This window comes from Bos mutus, chromosome 10 (assembly GCF_027580195.1).
Source record: "Bos mutus isolate GX-2022 chromosome 10, NWIPB_WYAK_1.1, whole genome shotgun sequence".
Lineage (NCBI taxonomy): Eukaryota > Metazoa > Chordata > Mammalia > Artiodactyla > Bovidae > Bos > Bos mutus.
In genome coordinates this window covers 43,029,708-43,052,132 of record NC_091626.1, presented here as the reverse complement: position 1 = coordinate 43,052,132, position 22,425 = coordinate 43,029,708, and the positions used below count along the sequence as shown (strand labels likewise).

The 22,425-nt window shown below is 34.7% G+C and overlaps 1 protein-coding gene across 5 annotated transcripts in view; it reads right to left on the bottom strand.

Moving 5' to 3' along the window:
• Window positions 1-22,425, bottom strand: part of DDHD1 (DDHD domain containing 1) — a 66,897-nt gene that overhangs the window by 19,028 nt on the left and 25,444 nt on the right. For 2 of the 5 annotated variants that reach the window (XM_070377830.1, XM_070377831.1), the window contains exons 3-8: window positions 20,742-20,843; window positions 18,739-18,867; window positions 17,546-17,693; window positions 13,516-13,622; window positions 12,158-12,264; window positions 1,492-1,754 (exon numbers count right to left, since the gene is read on the bottom strand). In XM_070377830.1, the coding sequence (XP_070233931.1) occupies window positions 1,492-1,754; window positions 12,158-12,264; window positions 13,516-13,622; window positions 17,546-17,693; window positions 18,739-18,867; window positions 20,742-20,843 (856 nt within the window). The remainder of the gene's footprint in view (window positions 1-1,491; window positions 1,755-12,157; window positions 12,265-13,515; window positions 13,623-17,545; window positions 17,694-18,738; window positions 18,868-20,741; window positions 20,844-22,425) is intronic. The other 3 variants (XM_070377832.1, XM_070377833.1, XM_070377834.1) reach the window with 2 other exon arrangements.

The following is a 22,425-nucleotide window of genomic DNA, read 5'->3' as shown; positions in this document are numbered from 1 at the left end:
TAAATGAACTTGCTGTAGTACAGAAAGTCTATAAAAGTTTACAAAATAATTAGTAAAAGTACCCCATTCTTCCAATACATGCTGTTAATAGGTTTTGGAGGGGGGAATCTTTAGTAAAATGTGAGGCACATACAAGCATATACACACTTTAAAAAAACCACACCAAATGTTCATACCACACCCTTTTCTATGGCTTTCCTTTTTCTACAGTTAACAATGAATCTTAGCAATCTTTTCACTTCATTGCCTCCTAACCTACTTCAGTCTTTATAACAACTTTAATTGCCCATATCATATAGATAAACCCAGTTTAGCCTTTCTCTGTTGATGAACACAGGTTATTTCAACTTTTTCCTAATACAATGCTCTGTGTACTTACATTTAATAAACAGTGGAACAAATTTAAGAAGGTTCAGTTCATTTTCTAAACCTTTTAAAAACATTTTACTTGAATTTGTCTAAAATACAGCATTACAAAAACAAAAAACAAACAAAAAATACAGTGCTAAAGTTTGCAACATGACATTTTCTTTCACAACTATTAGCTACTTTGATACTATAAAAGTTATGTGTTTTCCCTATGGTACTTATTAATAAAATTCTAATGAAATCCTTAGACAATTTCTATATGACGAAAATCAATTCTTCCTGAGTAAAAGTTTAACTTAACTAAATTGGCTGTTTTATATAATGCTATCAAAATGAGTGATGTTTCACAGATCTCTTAGAGTCAGTTGAATGACCATCAAAAGAACAAGAGCATGTAATTAGAGATGTAGATAGGAATGTAGCAAAGAATTAAAAGACAGTATCACGCATATTCTAGGATTAACAGAATCAGGGGCTTATTAACTTAATGGATACTTATAATCTCGAGTGCATCTGATACAATAGTATATATATTTACTATTTTTTAAAGAAAATATTCTAACACATTAACAGTTCTCACATGAGATTATGCATGATTTTTATACTCTTCTTTCTACCTGATTTATGTTTTATATTTTGTTCAATTAACCTATCTACCAGTTGTATCAGAAGAAAAAAATAGATAATGCATCCAACTAAAAAAGATAGTATCAGAAAGGATGTAAATGATTAAATAATTATAAAATCTGTCTAAAATATATTTGCCAAGAAAAAAGGGCTTTAAAATTATTTTCAGAATACTAATAAGGTGGAGGCCCATCAGATTCTACACAGTGACTCAGCATGGAATAAGTTTTAGATTTCATTTCTAATTAACTGTGAAGAAAAAAAGAGAAGCAAAAAGAGGAAGATGGTAATTTTATGCTACAGAAAACACATGTAATTAGTATCAAAATTAATAGTCTCTTGCTTGATTAGGCATATTATTCAACAATCTTTGAATATTCTATTCTGTACCCTAAACAATGTATTTTTTCTTTATTATGAAAAATCTGAAGTTTTCTACTAAGAAGTCCAGTGATTCCATGAAGACATTTTAATTTCTTTTAAGAGATTTTTTACCGTCGTTTTGTTATATAGAGTTCATCAAGAAGATGACGTTCTTCGTAGCTCATCCATCGTTCATCAGGCAACTCTTCTTCCTTCTGCAGCAACTGTTCATAGAGTCGAACTGGATTCCAGCCAGTCATTATGTCATAAGTGATCACACATCCCAAGGAATGTGACACTATTGAGACTTTACCCCCTTTTTCCTCAAAGTTTGGATTCCGGGAACAGAAAAGGGAATATAATCGATTGAGCTCTTGCTGAAGGCCTTTAACTAGCTGTTTGAAATCAGAAAATATCAAATTAGAATAATCACTTCTATAAAGGTTACTTCTAAACTCAAATACGCTAAGAAAGAAAAATCTATTACTAGCCAGATATATCTAGGTTATTAAAATTACCTCAGCTGCTTCAGAACCCTACAGGAAATGATGTAAGGTAAAAGTGAGTCACTCAGTCATGTCCGACTCTTTGCAACCCCATGGACTATACAGTCCATGGAATTCTCCAGGCCAGAATACTGGAGTGGGTAGCCTTTCCCTTCTCCAGAGGATCTTCCCAATGTAAAGATGTACATAATATTATAATCCATAGCAACACTAAAGAACAAAGACAGATGTTACCCACAAAGATTCTTTCAGTCCTTAAACCAACTACTTAAGCCAACAGTTTCATGCATTAAAAAAATAAGTTCCATGTAGATTCTAGTAAGATTTCCAAAAAGCCTCTGGATATTTTTTCTTCATTGTAATGGAGTTATATGTTATTCTAAAGTCTTGTACCTTGTACTTTTTAAGCCGCAGTAAATTTAGGAAAAGAATATCTGAGTTTATGATAACAGGGTTACTAACATATTATATATGCAACATATTATATACATTATTACTTTCTGCATTTAGATAAGAGTAACGTAATGAAAAGTCACTGTATGACTAAGGAAAATGGTTATGTTGATGTACTTGATATCCCAAAACTCCCATCACATTGGTAATATAAAGTATTTTAAAATACTTTAAAAAAGTTCTATTTTAAGCAAGTAGGAATTTTTTAAGGTTTAGAAGTTAATAATGTGGGAAGTATCTTAGCCATTTTTATTTATAAAACTGCTTTCTTTGGAAATTTAGCTTTAATAAATATTACTGAAGTATTCTATGAAGTGAGAAGAACAAGGTTCTTTTGTTACTCAAATTCATTCATACAGGGAGGGCCCTGACCTGATTTTTAAGGTAGTCCTCTCCTCTTCCTATCACTGCTTACTACTATTTGGTTATAAACTTCCTGATACTCAACTTCTCATTTCAGTTCTTTTTAATATGTCAGCTGTTATTCAGACATACAAACGGTAATTACTAATTGCTTCCATATCTTGTTATTTTGTTTCAAGAGACAAGTTGCCTCCATTTGGTTCATTGAACGTTCTTTAGCAGAATCAAACTGGAAATTATTTGCGCATTCATGCTTGGCTGGGTTGGCAGTGACATGAATGAAGGTGCAATGTTCTGGTTGCTAACCTCACAGACCTCTACTGTACAATACTGAGGTCCTTGTTAAAGCTACTGAAACCATGTACATGGTCTGGAGGGCTTGTTAAATATAGATTGCTAGGTTCCATCCTAGAGTTTCAGATTCAGCAGTTCTGGGGATCACACATTAGTGGTAAATGCCTATAAAAATATCCCAAGACATGGGCTGTAGGTAATTCTAGTCAACAGAATTTAAAAAGTAGGCAGTATGATGTGAAATTACATGCTTTGTTCAAAGGGAGCTATAATGTAATGCTTTGGACTTGGCTTTGATAAGAATATGAACCAACCCTTAAAACTTTGTAATTTTCTTAATTGATAATCTACATGAAGGGAGGTACTGAAAAAGCTAATTTTTTAATAAAATACATTTCTTTAAAAGCAACATTTGTTGATAGTGTTTACTTTTGAAGGGCTCGATTTTAAAACTCCTACCATGAAGTCTGCTGCTGCTGCTGCTAAGTCGCTTCAGTTGTGTCTGACTCTGTGCGACCCCATAGACTGCAGCCCACCAGGCTCCCCCATCCCTGGGATTCTCCAGGCGAGAACACTGGAGTGGGTTGCCACTTCCTTCTCCAATGCATGAAAGTGAAGTCGCTCAGTCATGTCTGACTCCTAGCGACCCCATGGACTGCAGCCCACCAGGCCCCTCCGTCCATGGGATTTTCCAGGCATGAGAACTAGAAACACTAAAAGATAAATACCTAGGTACTTTGGCAAAAGATAACCCAATCTTTTTGTTTTTTTAAAATACCACCCCCATTAAAATTAAATAGTAAAAAATGGAAAAGATCTACCAGTTCCTCTACCAGTGATTAAGCTATTTCATATTTTAAAAATTTAAAGCATCACTCATTATATCAATAACTTCCTTAATCTAGCAGTCATAAAAAGTAAATATCCAACAAAGAGAAAGTCTTATTCAACACTAAAGTATTTCACCATGGACTGAAACAGAGAATGTATAGTTTCTGAAGAGCTGATGTTTTCATCTGTTTTAATAATCTTCGATGTGACTAGAAAAAATCTTTGTGTTTTCTTATTAGAACATATCCAGATATAGTAGAACTTAAAATCTCTGTCTGCAGCTTACACATTTAGGAACGTGTGTGGTCAATATATTACAATTTTGAAAGACAACTTTTTGTGCAAAACAGCCTTGCACTACCTTTAAATGTCTTTATAAATCATCCACTCAGCAGCAAAAGAAGAAATTCACCTTGATGTTATGTCCAAAAAGTCTACTCTAATTAGGGTTTGTTTTTCCCCTTCTCCTTTCTGATCCATTTATATTTCTCCAGCTAGCATCCCTTTGTGACCAACTATATTCATTTGGGATATCTGAACCAAGATTAATGATATACCCTGTTATCTTAATTTTATTAACTCTATAATATTATCTAATCAATTTAGCTAAACTCTCACACAGAGAAAGCATTAGATGGCTCTTCAAAAGTTTAAGTTTCTAATTTTCATAACCATTGCTCAAAAATTAAAATTTATCAAGAAAGTCAACCAAAAAGGAAAAAAAATCCAGCAGTTTCAAGAGAGATTCTAAACACCTAAAATATGGCTGAAGAACATAATTAGTCATTTGTCTTTCTCTCTCCTTCAGGAAATTTTAATGAGAATAAGTAATTTAGAGTTGTAGTCATATATAGCAATTAAACAATTTTCAAATAGCAATGGCAAGATAGGACCATGACAATTCTCTTTTTTAGCTCTTCATTTTTAAAAATCTGTTGAAAAGAGAGTTCTGTTGCACCAAAGAGGTAACAGTTCTCTCTGGAGTTTCCATGTTACTTTATTTAGGGTTGAACAAAAGAGCCAAAGGCTCTCTAATGATGTCTTGATAGATTGGAGTTAGTTCCTTTAAAAAAACAAAAACAAAAATTGGTCCTCAGAAAGTGTGACCTTAGAAGTACTGTTCAGTATATACAAATTTTCCCCAAAGCACAACTTTTTAGTGCACAGTCACTAATTAGGGTCCTCCCATGAGCACTGAAGAAATCTGAGTGAAAAGTGGCCTCAGAGATGATTTAATTCAAACTCCTGTGAAGATAAAAGTCCCTTCAGTAACACCCATGTAAAGGGATAAAGAGCTCAACATCTACCTCAGTGAGTACCTTTATCCAGAAGTGGTCACTTCTATTTAAAAAAAATTTTTTTCCCTCAGTTTTACCAAGATATAGTTGAGATATACACTGTGTAAGTTTCAGGTGTACAATGTAATGATTTGATACAGATATATACTGTGAAATGATTAACACAGTAAGTTTAGTTAAAATCCATCAGCTTACATTATCTACAAGTTTTTTCCTTTTAACACTTCTGTATTTTTAAGGCAACTACAGTTATTTCACAGTTCTTCATTGAGTAATCAAACATGTTCCTTTCCATATTTTCCTTATTTTACTTTCTAGAATTAACAGAGTAAATCTATTCCTTTTTTTAAATGGTAGCCCTTGAAATACATAAAGACATATATACTTAATTACAACTTGAAAATCTAAGCTCAAAGAACTGTACTGGAAACTATATCATAATATCTTTGATCCTCATGACAATCTTTATGTACTAAGTCGCTTCATTGTGTCCGACTCTTTGTGACCCTATGGACCCTGTAGCCCACCAGGCTCCTCTGTCCATGGGATGCTCCAGGCAAGAATACTGGAGTGGGTTGCCATGCCCTCCTCCAGCGGAGCTTCCTGACCCAGGGATCTAACCCGTGTCTCCTGCATTGCAGGCGAATTCTTTACTGCTGAGCCATGGGGGAAGCCCCATGACAATCTTTATCAATTGTGTAGTGTATGTCCATTTTAAGTGAGGAAGCTGAGAAATTGAGAAATTTTATGTAAGCTAGTTAAGTGGCAGATTTTAAAACTGCATCTATTTGACTACAAAGGCTGAGGAAGAGGAAAAAGGCTCTTGTGCCTATCAAATAAACCTAACAAGGTTAATTCACCAGACAGGCCTTAATCCTACAGAATCTTTGCTGGCTGTTATTTGTCATTACTTCCCTCAGGAAACATACACTATTGAAAAATAATTCAGTCTAGATATTGCCTAACACCAAGGAGTAAAAGTCGCTTAGTCATGTCTGACTCTTTGCGACCCCATGGACCAAACAGTTCATGGAATTCTCCAGGCCAGAATACTGGACTGGTTAGCCTTTCCCTTCTCCAGGGGATCTTCCCAAACCAGGGATTGAACCCAGGTCTCCCGCATTGCAGGCAGATTCTTTACCAACTGAGCTATCAGGGAAGCCCTGCCTAACACCAACCTTGTGCTAAATGAACTTTGATTTGCAGAGTCAGCTTTCCTTTTTAAAGAATAAGAACAATTTTTGCCCACTTCTCACTAAGTCTTTTTTATTTTCTTTCATTCTTCACAACGACTTAAGAAATGTTTGTCAAACTTTTCTGATGGTACCACCTGCGGAACTGTCAACAACACAAATTCCCAGGCTCTATCTCAGACCCACTGAGTCAGGATCTCCAGAGAAGAAAACTGCAAAAGTATTTTTTTTAGTTTCTTTTTCGTAACTTTTCATTTGGGAGTAATTTCAAATTTATAAAGCATTGCAAAATAAAAAACTATACAAAGATCTTACACAGGCTTTATCCAAGATTCACCTAATGTGAACATTTTTCTATTTGCCTTATCATTTGTTCTGTTTCTATTAACACACACAACTTTTCATTTGGGAGTAATTTCAAATTTATAAAGCGTTGCAAAATAAAAAACTATACAAAGATCTTTCACAGGCTTTATCCAAGATTCACCTAATGTGAACATTTTTCCATTTGCCTTATCATTTGTTCTGTTTCTATTAACACACAGAACTTTTTTGTGACCCATTAAGTACATGTTATGTATTTCATGGTCTTTTACCCCTAAATACTCCAGTGTATATTTCATAACAAGCACAGTGCTGTTATCAAGTTCATAATTCACAGTCACATATTTCATCTAATCTAGTCCCATTCAGATTTTGTCAGTTGATCTTATAATATCCTTTGTAGTGTTTCCTCTGATCCAGTAAAGTATATAGTTTAGTATGAGAAGTTAAAATTAACTATCATGTCTCTCTAATCTTCTCTATCTGAAACATTTTCCACAGCCATTCTTTTCCTTATTATATTAACATTTTAAAATAATACAGTCTCAATTCCTACTTTTAAATTACAACTTCCTCATTTTACATTCGTCTGACGTTCCCTTCTAATTGGAATGCTGCATAAATTATGCTCTGTCCTCCTCTGGATGTCCCTTAGAAACAACCCATAAAGGTGTTGCTGGATTTTTCCACTGTATACCTTTCTTTCTTTCTTTCTTTTTTTTTTTTATTCTTCCAATTTTATTTTATTTTTAAACTTTACATAATTGTATTAGTTTTGCCAAATATCAAAATGAATCCATACAGGTATACATGTGTTCCCCATCCCGAACCCTCCTCCTCCTCCCTCCCCATACCATCCCTCTGGGCCGTCCCAGTGCACCAGCCCCAAGCATCCAGCATCATGCATCGAACCTGGACTGGCAACTCGTTTCCTACATGATATTTTACATGTTTCATTGCCATTCTCCCAAATCTTCCCACCCTCTCCCTCTCCCACAGAGTCCACAAGACTGTTCTATACATCAGTGTCTCTTTTGCTGTCTCGTACACAATCGGGTTATTGTTACCATCTTTCTAAATTCCATATATGTGCGTTAGTATACTGTATTTATGTTTTTCCTTCTGGCTTACTTCACTCTGTATAATAGGCTCCAGTTTCATCCACCTCATTAGAACTGATTCAAATGTATTCTTTTTAATGGCTGAGTAATACTCCATTGTGTATATGTACCACAGCTTTCTTATCCATTCACCTGCTGATGGACATCTAGGTTGCTTCCATGTCTTGGCTATTATAAACAGTGCTGCGATGAACATTGGGGTACACGTGTCTCTTTCCCTTCTGGTTTCCTCAGTGTGTATGCCCAGCAGTGGGGTTGCTGGATCATAAGGCAGTTCTATTTCCAGTTTTTTAAGGAATCTCCACACTGTTCTCCAAGGTGGCTGTACTAGTTTACATTCCCACCAACAGTGTAAGAGAGTTCCCTTTTCTCCACACCCTCTCCAGCATTTATTATTTGTAGACTTTTGGATCGCAGCAGCCATTCTGTTTTTTTCTTTAATTACGGTTTTATTCTAATGAGAGTCAACCAAGAGTTTAACCCAGGGAGTGACATGATTTAGTTAGTGTTGTTTAAAGGTGTTTTTTTCCCTTGGTTGTGCAGCATGTGAGATCTTAAGTTCCCCAACCAGGGATTAAACCCACGTCCCTTGCAGTGAAAACATGGAGTCTTAACCACAAAACTGCCAGGCAAATCCTTCATTATTTTTAAACTAAAAGCAGTCAAGAGGATACACTTTATGCAAAAACTCTGTTCTGCATCAAACAACTACCCTCATTTTATTTTTTTTAACATAAATTTATTTATTTTAAATTGGAGGCTAATTACTTTACAATATTGTATTGGTTTTGCCATACATCAACATGAATCTGCCACGAGTGCACGCATGTTCCCCATCCTGAACCCATACCATCCCTCTCTCCCCATACCATCCCTCTGGGTTATCCCAATGCACCAGTCCTGAGCATCCTGTATCATGCATTGAACCTGGGCTGGCGATTTGTTTCACATATGATATTATACATGTTTCAACGTCATTCTCCCAAATCATCCCACCCTCGCCCTCTCCCACAGAGTCCAAAAGACTGTTCTAGACGTCTGTGTCTCCTTTGCTGTCTCGCACACAGGGTTATTGTTACCATCTTTTTAAATTCCATATATATGCGTTAGTATACTGTATTGCGGAGAAGGCAATGGCTCCCCACTCCAGTACTCTTGCCTGGAAAATCCCATGGATGGAGGAGCCTGGTAGGCTGCAGTCCATGGGGTTGCTAAGAGTCGGACACGACTGACGACTTCACTTTCACTTTTCACTCTCATGCATTGGAGAAGGAAATGGCAACCCACTCCAGTGTTCTTGCCTGGAGAATCCCAGGGACAGGGGAGCCTGGTGGGCTGCCATCTGTGGGGTCGCACAGAGTCAGACACGACTGAAGTGACTTAGCAGCATACTGTATTGGTGTTTTTCTTTCTGGCTTACTTCACTCTGTATAATAGGCTCCAGTTTAATACACCTCATTAGAACTGATTCAAATGTCAACCATCCTCATTTTAGCATTCACTGATGACTTTTGCCCAGTTCTCTCCTGCTTGATCCTATCATGATGGCTGCAAAATGAGACCTTTCCAACTCCAGCTTTCCTTCCATACTTACTAGTAAGCTCTGGGCATTCTACTCTAAGCAAAGGACCTCTCTTCTTCCCAATTTGTTTATCTATTTATAAGCGATAAGGACTTACAAACTTTTCAGTGATTTAAAATTCTTAAGTACATTAACCTTATTATAATTCTATAAAATATACTAATAATTCCTTACAATAAGTAATAGCTGTTTAGTTGCTAAGTCATGTCTGACTCTTTGTGACCCCATGGACTGTATAGCCCACCAGGCTCCTCTGTCCATGGGGTTCTCCAGGCAAGAAGACTGGAGGGGTTGCCATTTCCTTCTCCAGGGAATCTTCCCAATCCAGGGATTGAACCCAAGTCTCCTGCATTGCAGGTGGATTCTTTACCACTGAACCACCTGAGAAGCCTACAATAAGTAATAATACTAAATTATTTTGGTGTTCAAATTCTTCCAGATTTGGTCAGTGGGATCTGCTTCTTTAAGTCATTCTATGTCCATGCGTCTTGCCTCATTGTTCTTTTGAGCAGTTTTCCACCTTCTGTCAAAACAAGTTCTTTCGGCTTTGACTTGAACCTATACTGCCCTAGTCCTGGAAGCCATTTTCCCAAGAAACTCTACTTTTTCTTAGTGGGGAGTAACAGTACTAGGCAAAGATCTGGGTGCTAGGTGTGTTCATTAAGTTGGGGTGTCTGCTTCTTAGTCCTTTCAGTGGACAGAGATAGGAAATACATGCATATATTATGCATAACATAACATGCATAATACATGCCTAAACATATATATATGTTTAAACATGTATGCTTAAATATATAGATGTTATCCACATACACCCACTTCTTTTCAAAGTCATATATTCACATTAATATCCTCAACTCCAATGCCTCCCATGGGGGTATTTTTAACGGGCACCATAACTGATTGTTCTAAAAAGGTATGTTTCAGAAACACTGCTGAAGATTGCTGATGAATCTCAGACACAAGTTCTCAGTGCTTTTCCATTAAATTCAACTGGATCAAAAAACCAACTAATTTAAAGCCCTGGGTGTTCTCCTTCCATTTCACTTACATTAGCTATCAGTTCCCTTCTCCTACTGAATAACTGTTTTACTCAATTCCATTCTGAGGAGAATACCTTTGAAGATACAAGAGCAAAATAAAAGGTGATCACTTTCTCAGTCATCATTCGCCAATGGCCAGAGGTTTGAATGTGACAGTTTTCCCTTTTTAGTTTTTCTGGATGTTAATGCCAACTTTTAAAAAAGCACGTGCTACTTTTAGAGGACATGACTCAGAGCATGTTAATCTTGAAGACTCAGGATACCTTCTTAGGGATACTACCAACTGTGTGTGTGTGTGTGTGTGTGTGTGTGTGTGTGTGTGTACAGTAATATGCTTTCAGCCCTTTTCTTTCCCTTTTCCTTCTCTCACTGGTTTACTTGCAATACTATAGTTCAATACCCACTGTACACTATAAAGGCCTATAAACATGGAAATTATTAGAATTCTACTTTACCAACTAGGCCTTCCTTTTTGATCAGAATTAAGTCCAGAGGATGAGATGGTTGGATGGCATCATCGACTCAAAGGACTTGAGTTTGAGCAAGCTCAGGGAGACAGTGAAGGACAGAGAAACCTGGAGTGTTGCAGTCCGTGAGGTTGCAAAGAGTCAGCCATGACTGAGTGACTGAACAACAAAGTCCAGAAGAGCAGTTCTGCTTACAGCTCTTGTGTTATGTGCTCAGTTGCTCAGTAATGTCCAATTCTTTGCAATCCCATGGATGGTAGCCTGCCAGGCTCCTCTGACCATGGAATTTTCCAGGAAAGAATACTGGAGCTGGTTGCCATTTCCTATTCCAGGGGATTTTCCTGATCCAGGGATCAAAACTCCATCTCCTGCATTGACAGACGGATTCTTTATCACTGCACCATTTGAGAAGCCCGAAGCTGCTTTTACTGTTTTCAAATACATCAAGGCAAACCTTGCCCAATACTGGCATATGGCAATGGGGGGATACAGAAAGAGAAATAAAGAAAAATCCTAAGGGAATGGTAGTTGGAAGAGAAGGAAGCTCCTATGGCAACTAAGCAAACATGCTTCTATAGATATACAAAAGATACCATGGATAAAGTTAGCGAATGAATGTGAATGAACAAAATTCGCAATGGATTGGCTTGGAGCAGCACAGCTGCTCTACTGGTAATTACTCCTTGTACTAGTTTTTCATCCTTCAGATGAAGATACTAATCACACTGACTTCACAGGTAAGAATTAAACAAGTTAATGCATGTTAGGTACTTAATACTGCTATTTCCATGAAACCGAATTCTTTTTCTCTTACCAATGAAGTGACGAATTGCATTCATAGAAATTCTCTCATCCCTCTGATTAAACTTTCACTCCCTCACCTCCTTTAGGGTTACTTTTATGATGGATGAGCACCATTACCATTTGAGATCTATACAAATCCACTATAGAAATGATACAATAAAAGTAGGCCTATTATATACAAAACTCTAAGTGTCTAAAACTTTTGTGAGGACAATCCTCAAAGATATTAATCAGATTTATGAAAACTGACATATTTTCACAGAGCTATTTTCTAACCAAACTCTCACTTCCAAGATTATCATGTTACAATATTATTATCATGTTACAATATTGTTATCATGTTACAACATTAAGGGTCCCAATGGGCAGCTTAAGACTATCAAATGCACTATGAAACAGAGGCTATAATTTCTTATTTGCTTGTAAAACAAAAGAGAACATAAAATGTTAAAATTCAGGACACACATGCTATCACTCTAAAAAATAACCAATAAGCAACAAGATAATCATGATACTTACTTCATCTCTATACAGTGGGCTAGTATAATACATTATGTCCATTGCACTGCTGTTTAACATATCCCTTAAACCTCGCACTTTGTCTGGAGTAATGGAATCAACAGTGTCTACAAGTTAAAAAAAAAATGAACTGAGAAGATAATTTTAGGGAAAAAAACAGTGAAAAAAATACATTCCCTCAGTGTTTCATATTAAAGTTTAAATATTCAAGACTACCTTTGAATCTGATGAAACTTACCTTCTTGAAATTTTACTATTTGTTAACTGAAAAATGATGAAGGGTATTTAACTACCACAAACATCAATGTACTTATTGGTGCTGAAAGACTGAAAACATTTCCTTTAAATCAGGAACAAGCTATTTAATAAAATTAGAAAAATTTTATTGATGTTCAGCTGATGTACAATCAGCTTTAGATGAACATAGTAATTCAAAAATTTTAAATGGTTATACTCCATTTAGAGTTATTGTAAAATATTATCTATTGTCCTTGTTTTATACAATGTACCCTTGCAGCTTATTTATTTTATATGCAGTAGTTTGTACTTCTCAATCCCCTTTCTTGTCCCTGTCTTCCTGGTAACCACCTGTTTGTTCTGTTTCTTTTTGTTATATTCACAAGTTTGCTTTTTTTAAAGATTCCATATATAAGTGATATTATATAGTATTTGTCTTTGTCTTATTTCATTTAGCATAATATTCTGAAAGTGCATTCATGTCAGTGCAAATGGCAAAATTTCATTGTTTTTTATGATGTATTGGAGCTTCAGCTTCAGCATCAGTCCTTTCAATGAATATTCAGGACTGATTTCCTTTAGGATGGACTGGTTTGATCTCCTTGCTGTCCAAGAGATTCTCAAGAATCTTCTCCAGTACCACAGTTCAAAAGCATCAACCTAAACATTCTATTTTAATGGTTTTAATATTCAAAGGGCAAAACTTATTGTAAAGATGCATATTTTATGTAATTTCTCTGTGTTAGAGTAAAATTCATCAGCCCAAGGAATGCAGGAATGACAATAAAACAAAAAACCTAAGATTTTATCTTCCAAATACAAGGGAGGAAAATTATCAGGAAGAAACTGTAAGCTCATATGAAATTGTACAACAAATGCTTTAAAAGTATTGACAAGTCATTTTTCTGTCAAAAACTTTAGGGCATTCATGAAAACTGTACTATCAGAGAAATCTATATGGTGGTCCAAAATGATGTTAAGTCAATATAATTATTTTTTTAAAAAATGGATTTTATTTTCCTAAATAATCTAGAACAAAGAGTGAGTATACATCAAGACAAATAGATTAAAAACACTTCATTTCCATTGACTAAATCATTTAATTTTTAAACAAAATGTACCTCCATCAAGAGTAAGTTTTGACCGCCACTCAACAGGCAGAAATTCAACATGTGTTGCATGGTTGGAAAAATGCCTTTCTTCTATTTTTCTTGCAGCCTCTCTCATCCTTAAAAAAACCAAACCAAAACAAAACTCTATCAGAGCAACTTCACATACGCATTTACATGGTATAAAATGCCTTCAATCATAACACTTCCAAATTGCTTATAACTCTGTCCAATTACGTTTAAATTACTGCTACATTATACAATAGTCTGTAATACTAAGACACCTTCATTTCAAAACTGTTTTCTTAAATTTGTCATCTCTGATTGCAAATATTTCAAGATTTGATACTATATTCTAAATAATTATAAGTCTTTAGTGGAGAGAATAATATATAATAAAATACCCTGTGTGTGTGTGTTAAGTCGCTTCAGTCATGTCCGATTCTGTGACCCTATGGACTGTAGCCGGCCAGGCTCCTCTGTCCATGGTATTCTCCTGGCAAGAATACTGGAGTGGACTGCTATGCCCTCCTAATAAAATACCCTACCTCCAAATAATTAGCACATTGTGGCCTGTCTTATTTCATCTATTTCTCCACACAATATAGGTTTTTAAATTCTACTTTGAAAATTAAGGTACAGCAAAATATTTTTTTAAACTTTTGAACTGAGCTCCAAATACAGCTCATGCATTGCAAATGTTAGATGTCTCTTAAGTGTCTTTTAATCTATAGATCCTTCTCTTTCTTTTTTTGGCTTTGTAATTATTTTTATGTCCTGCAGAGTGTCTCAGTCTAATTTTTAATGACTGCATCCCCATAGAGTTCCTTAATTAGTGCTTCTTGTTGCCTATTTGGTGGTGAGATACAGGGGTCTTATCAGATTCAAGTTCTACTGTCTTGGCTAGACTACTACTCCATATATATATACATACACACACACATATCTGGTTTTCTCTTTTTCTGGTGATACTAGCAAATGCTGTGATCACTGCTTAGCTCCACTAATTTACTATGGTTGCAAAAAAGTGCTTTTTAAATCTCACTACTCCTTACACTTCAGGAAAGAGAAATTCTCCCACATCAAATACTTGCTTGCTGCTTTGTGATACAATCAAATAATTTCTGTATGAACTGAGAAAAAGCAGGATAAATGGTTAAGTCTTCTCTTTTATTAACAATTAAATACTGAGTTGTTAAGAGGTCTTATATTTTTTGACATTATTACTAACTCATAGATTTAAAACATATTTGAACTGTTCTAAACCATTGTAGTTATTATCTTTACTGATGCTTAAATCGTTTCCTTTCTGGTCAGTGAGTCTCTTCAAATTTACTTCTGTATTCTTTTAGATATGACCTCGGTAGCTTTTACTTATTTATTTATTTTTAAACAATTCAGTTGCTTTTAGTATCATTAAGTTGTATAACCAACACCACTGTCTAAGTTCAGAACACTTTCATTATTCCCATAAGAAACACTCTACCCAGAGTAGTCAAATCCCGTAATTCTTCCCTCTAGGCCCTGACACCATAAATCAACTTTGTCTCCATGAACTTGCCTATTTTGGATTTTTCAGATAAATAACATCTATAATATACGGTCTTTTGTGTCTGGCTTCTTTCACTTAGCATAATGTTTCAAGGTTCATCCATGTTGTATCATGAATCAGTTTTTCTTTGCTTTTTAAGGCTGAATGATTCTATTGTATAAATATATCATTTCTGTTTATTCATTCACCAGTAGATGGACATTTAGTTTTTTGGGGGGGGCTATTATAAATAATTCTGCAGTGAATATTAAGAAGTTTTTCTGCAGATACATGCTTTCAATTCTCTTGGGTATACACCTAGAAGTAGAATTGCTGGCTCACATGTTAACTCCACATTTAACTTTTCTGAGGAAAGTGCCAAACTGTTTTCTAAAGCAGCTGTACTATTTTACAATCCCATCAACAACATATGAGGGTTCTTATTTTTTTTTACATCCTTGCTAATATTTGCTATTTTCTATCTTTTTGATAAGAGTCATTGTAGTCAATAGGAAGTGGTATCTCCCTGTGGTTTTGAATTGCAATTTCTTAATGACTGATCTCCTTTAGAATGGACTGGTTGGATCTCCTTGCAGTCCAAGGGACTTTCAAGATTCTTCACCACCACCACAGTTTAAAAGCATCAATTCTTTGGCGCTCAGCTTTCTTCACAGTCCAACTCTTACATCCATACACGACCACTGGAAAAACCATAGCCTTGACTAGACGGACCTTTGTTGGCAAAGTAATGTCTCTGCTTTTTAATATGCTGTCTAGGTTGGTCATAACTTTTCCTTCCAAGGAGTAAGCGTCTTTTAATTTCATGGCTGCAATCACCATCTGCAGTGATTTTGGAGCCCAGAAAAATAAAGTCTGACACTGTTTCCCCATTTATTTGCCATGAAGTGATGGCACCGGATGCCATGATCTTAGTTTTCTGAATGTTGAACTTTAAGCCAACTTTTTCACTCTCCTCTTTCACCTTCATCAAGAGGCTCTTTAGTTCCTCTTCACTTTCTGCCATAAGGGTGGTGTCATGGAAAGACGGTGAGTCCAGCAGATCAGATCATGGTCGTGTACAGATTCAGGCAGTTGCAGGTGATACTACCAGTCATTAAAATGCATAGACTAGCAGGGACTTCTGGAAAAAAAGACTAATTGTCTTCTTCCTGAACTCAAATACAAGATGATATAAACCACATCTAGAACCACAGGAGATGTCTGAAAATAGCTAAAAAATGAAGGCGTGTAGAACAGATAGAAACTGGATTCTGATAACTTGTTTGGCAAATCTTAGACTTCTCAGTTTTATGGACTACTAAATCCTCCTTCTGAGTTAAGTTTTCCCTCACTTGTACCCAAAGAAATCAAGTTGGTACCTTTCCAAATATGAACAGCTCCAGAGAGAACATGTTACTAAACCTACTTCTCAGATTCCTTAGGTAACCAAGGAGAAGATTAGCATCTTGCCCCAAGAATGTAAATATTGTGGGAAGTACAAATCATCAGAAAAGAAAATCAGAATCAGAGGGAAGAGATCTCTGTAATACAAGCTACAGAGAATGACAAGGATCAGAATGACCTGGCAGTGTCTGACAAAGATTTTTTGTTTTTTTCAAATTGAACTGTACTTTTAATTTAACCCATAAGCTGGCATTAAAAGGTGTTACAATAAAAAGTAAAATAGAACTCAACATTGTATTATTATAGAGATATTGCTGAGGACATAGTTCCTGGTATCATACAGGATTTGCTTTATTAGGACTCAAGAAACACATTTACTTGAAATTTCAGAACCTGATAAATTGTGTTCTCAACACTTGATTTTTTCTCACCACATTATAAATCTGATCAGATTTTTCTTTATACTGGCTGCAAGTTGAGAGCCAAGTTTGTGGCAGAACCCATAACTCTAAAATTTCCTTTTCACACTGTCCTAAATATTTTTGAAACTCATACATGAACATTCCTTCTCCCAACAACATCTTAACAAGCTTTTAGAATAAAGCTGAATACAAATAACTGAGGTAAATAACCTGCCTAGCATGTTGGCAAAACACCCACTGTTTGTTCTCTATAAAATTTAGGGTTCAGTTTCCTCTGGTTATAATTAATTGGACAAGTTAAGCTGCTAACTGGCAACTTACACAATTCTTAGCTTTTTCAGAATTATACAGTATTCTCAGTTTCTGCAATGCAGAGATTAACACAGAAACTTAAAACTAGACTTTTTTCTTGCTTTCAACTTTAATGTAAACTAATAATACATTAAGTAAAAAGGCTTTCTTATCCCTTCACTTCTCCATGTTAAGAGGGAAAAAAAATCAAATAAATATTATATCATCACCTAGATATGATTATTCTCAAAATTTGGTCCAAAAGCTTCATCTACAACTGAAACAGAATAGCTGGCACCGGAGAAACATGTGGACTAATGATTAAACTATATTATACCCTGGACAAAAGTTTGGACTCTGACTAGATGGAGAATGTAGTCATCAAAACACTCACATGGCAGTATTTTTGATAATTCTTCCTTGGTCCATTTTCTGTCCAATGCCATGCACAACAAATACGATATGGGTAGTCTGAGATGGCTTGTCTTCTAATGTCGCTTCTTCTACATAACCTCTATGAAGTCTGGTCCCACTACTTGATGCTGTGGGAAAATCATGGTTCTAAGCTTATTACTTATTACAGAGATAGCATTTTCACTATATTGAAAAAAATAGGGGGGATAAAATTTGTAAGATATAGAATGATTAGCTCTAATAAAAAGGACTGAACTAGACATGACAGTGAAGCCAGAAACAAGGCAAAAAGAAAAAAAGATGAACTGAATACATAAAAATTAAAAACATCTCTGTAAGAAAATATTATGAAGCAAAGATAAAAGAAGAATGACAAATGGGAAAACATCTTGCAAAACATGACACACAGTAAGTTAATTAAAGAACTTATTAATCAAAAAGTGAAATGAATCATCCAAATAGCAAAATGGGCTAAAGGTGTGATAATCCACAAAACAAATACAACTAATGAACAAATAAATGTGTAAGCACATCTATTATCAAAGAATTTAAAAAGATAGTAAAAAATTATCAGACAGAAAAAATTTTTGAAAAAATATTTTTTGACATGCACTCACATCTTTTCCAGGTATCAGTCCCTCTTTTCTTCCTTTTAGTCAATTTTGTTTTGTTTAAAGATTTGTCTATTCTCAATGCCTCCATTTCTTCAGGTTCTACTTAAACTTCAACTCATGCCCATCTGTCTCTGTCCCAGAAATTCATCTAAGTCACCAATGATCTACATTTCACTAAATCCAAAGAAAAATTTCCAGTCTTCACTTTTCCTGACACTGTTTCAATTGCTTGTCAATTGTCGTTTCAACTGACACAATTTCAACCGCTATGTTTTATTTCACATCACTGTCTCAGGTCTGACTGCTTTTGTGCTTTGAGAAGTAAAAAAACATATTTAATAATCTTGCCAGATCATTCCTAATATATAATTATTTATTAATGAATACACGTCAACTCAGTCACTTTAATTAAAGTTAGTTTAACATGGTAGAAACTGTATTAAACTTAATACATACTTAAAATATACTGAAAATAAAATCTGAATTGTCTATTTTAAATATAAGAGAAAAAGTCAGAGTCCCAACATTTTGACAAACTCTAATAATATTTAACAAATACCTTTAGAAAATCCCAGTTTTTGAGTAACTGTTCTTGCAATTTTGGATGTTGTTGCATCACTATAAAGATATACTTCATCCACACTGTGCCAGTCCACGTGGTTTCGACTCAATTTGAAACTATGAATAGCTGTTGCAAAAAGGAAAAATCTGAAGTTCTCCAAGACAAACTTCATTTAAGTGAAAATACACAGATTTTTTGGAATGAATATTTTAACTCAGTTCAACAAAAAACTTTTATTGAAACATATATCAATGTGAAACAAGTCACGGACAGGGACTTTATTTTATAAATTATTAAACATGCTATAGGAAAAGGGAACTTGTTAGAACAACATGGAATAAAACTGGCTTAACTACCATAATTTTAACCTCTTTAGGAAATATGCTTTGATTATTAAAGAACTGCTTTCCCAGGTTATCTGATCATTCCTTAGGTCTAAGGGATATACACCTTCATGAAAGTCCTCAGTACCTTTGATATAGAAACTTAAGTTCCATTTCTTCTGTTGACTTTACTTTTTGTTCTGTGGAAACTACTCAGCATAAGATAAAACAAGACTCAGGTGAAAAAAAAATTATCTTTAAACTGGGAAGAGAATAACCTAATTTATTAGAATATAAGGTATTTTGGGAATGGGTATTAAAGCCAATTATCACTGGATACTGCTCACCCTAACAGAACCCCAAAGTTGAAAGAGCTTTTAAAAAGAAATCAGTTTTTTCCTACTATTATGTTCAAATTAGTATGGTTATTTCATTTCTGTAATGAGGTATGCTTGGTGAAATGAGCTCTAAAGAAAAAAAAAAAAAAGCCAAACCTATATTCTCTGGGAATAAAACTCTGTGAGGCAGGGACTATACCTTAATCACTTTGTATCACTACCACCAAACACAGTCCTAGCATACTGTTTGACATGTATCACAAATTTAGTAATGTTTGTGGAAGCAACAGGTTAAGGTAATTCTCAAAACATGTCCACCAATTCATCTTTTGATAATTCTTACAGTCTGAAGGACTTAAACTTTTCTCTTTATCTCTTATATAGAGGTAAGAAAAATTCACATACCTTTATAAAACCAGTCACCTTCAAATCATTGTGCCTAATTTATGTCTTTAAAATACTCTTAAAGCAAAATATTATGTCCCATTATATATAAACACATAGAGGTATAAAGAAAGGGATTAAGTGACTTGCCACAAAACTAGCTAGTGACAGAGTCTGACTCTTCTGTTGAGGATAGAGTCCTGGTGAAGATCTAAGACCATAAGACACTTTTTGTGAAAAGGTATTTCTTACTAGAATACAAAGAAAAGCAAATCCTTGCCAAGAAAATGTACTTCGGAGTTATGGTTAAAAATGCCATTTCAAAAATTTATGAAAAACCAATTTATACCTTCCTGACCTACCAGGACACATTACTACTAACAGTGAACACAAGACCAAGATGCAATTAACATAACAAACCTGAATAATACCTTCTCTTGCAAACAAAACAAAACAAAACACAAACCCAGTGTAAAAACTCAGTCTTTTAACTAAAAGAACTTTCCATAATTAAAAAATCTTTTGCAAGAGTTTAAGTTATTTACTTTCCTAAATCTATGTCTGATTCTTAAGTCAGTACTTTAAGCCTTTTAATCCAATGTTTCAAAACTGCATTTTTGTTAAAACAGTTCTGAGCAACATATTCTTAAAACATTAAAACTATAAGACCAAGATATTAACAGTGTTAAGTCAACAAAATTTTGTTTCTCTCTAAACCATTCACATTGTCTTAAAGCATGTTAATATTGGCAAATATCCTATTGCTGAACTATATACATGGTTTGCAAATGTTTATACCACTTATAATTAATACTAACCAAAATAACACACTGGATACATTTCTATAAAACTAATAATTTCTATGCTCTAAGTACAACTGAATGCTATAGATGCAACTGAAAGCTACAAGCCAGGAATATATCTACAAGGAGAAATAAAACTACAATTACTGTACCTTGGGAACGCTTTCGTTTAAGACCTGCTGCATCTGTACTCTCCTTATATCCTCTCCATTTGAACAGAGAAGGGAGGGAGAAGGGAGGGAGGTGGTAGACAACTAAGAAAGCAAAAACACTGAGCTTCAAAGTAAATTTTAAATGAGGTTTACCATTTTGCCTTTTTGTTGTATTAACTTTAAAAAATTAGTTGTATTTGACAAACATTATTCTAAATGCTTTATATAAATTCCAATTAAAAATCAGTGAAGCAAAATATTAGTTTAATAATGTTTATCAAATATATGCTTCTACTTTTACTCAAAGTAAAAAGGCAAATGATATCTAAATATATCAAAGACACCTACATGATCACCATTTTTAACATCTTTGTATAGATAGAATAAAAAACAAAACACGGCATTTTTGTATGCATAAGAGAATAATAAATCCCCATCTTTACAATACTAAGGTTATTTACTCTCAACAAATTTGTGATTATGACACAGCCAACATCTGATATGCAAATTGAAAATTCAATAAACAATATTAAACATCTAATGCAGCTTTCCTGAGAAGGTACCATAGTACACATTCTACTAGATGCTTTCCCTCCCTGAAGCGTAATAGAGCCTTCCTGTAGAAATATTCTTTTCACAATTCTATTCAACAAAGTTGTTAAAATATTTTCAAAAATGAAAACATGAAACTTTTCAAAAAAATTAAACTGAAAGCTCTACTTTGAACTGATTTTTAGTGATAAAATAATGAAAGATTTATTAGTGACAGAATTACAAGAAAAAGTTATTAAAAATGTATGCTGTGACATCTTGTAAGTATAAAACAGACAACCGAGTAAAGCCAGACAGACTTGATATTTTGCAAATCAGTAAATAACCTTAAAATCAACACTTTCCCTGTCAAATATTGCTAGTTATATATCAACAAATTTCTTCACATTTTAAAATAAGCAATTATTAAAAAAAATCCACTAAGAATTAAATCTTACAATCAGTTTCTCTACAGTCCAGTTAATGAATCACAGAATCTTTATGATTTAGTTCAAATTTGATTCCCTGGTAGCTCAGCTGGTAAAGAATCCACCTGCAATGCAGGCGACTCTGGTTCGATTCCTGGGTTGGGAAGATCTGCTGGAGAAGGGATAGGCTACCACTCCAGTATTCTTGGGTTTCCCTGGTGGTTCAGCTGGTTAAGAATCCGCCTGCAATGTGGGAGACCTGGGTTCGATCCTGGGTTGGGAAGATCCCCTGGAGAAGGGAACGGCTACTCACTCCAATATTCTGGCCTGGAGAATTCCATGAACTGTGTATAGTCCATGGGGTCACAAAGAGTCAGGCACAACTGAGCAATGTATATACTTCACATGTTTGATTTTCATCCTCACTCTCTTCTACATTAATGTGACATTCAAAGATTAAATACTGCTCAAATACAAAAATACTTAATTCCAACTGTATAGTACTAGAAATTAAAAAAAAAATCTTACATATAAAGTAAATTTAAAGACACAAGTGATAAAGGTAATTGAGAAATGCTTACAAGGCATTTCATAACTTTATATGTAATTAGGTGATTATAAAAAAAGTACAGACAATAATTACAAGCTGAGTTGTAACATCAGGATTATAAAAATCTTTCGCTGTCACAGAAGGGTGGAAAATGACAACCAAAACAATTTTCTGC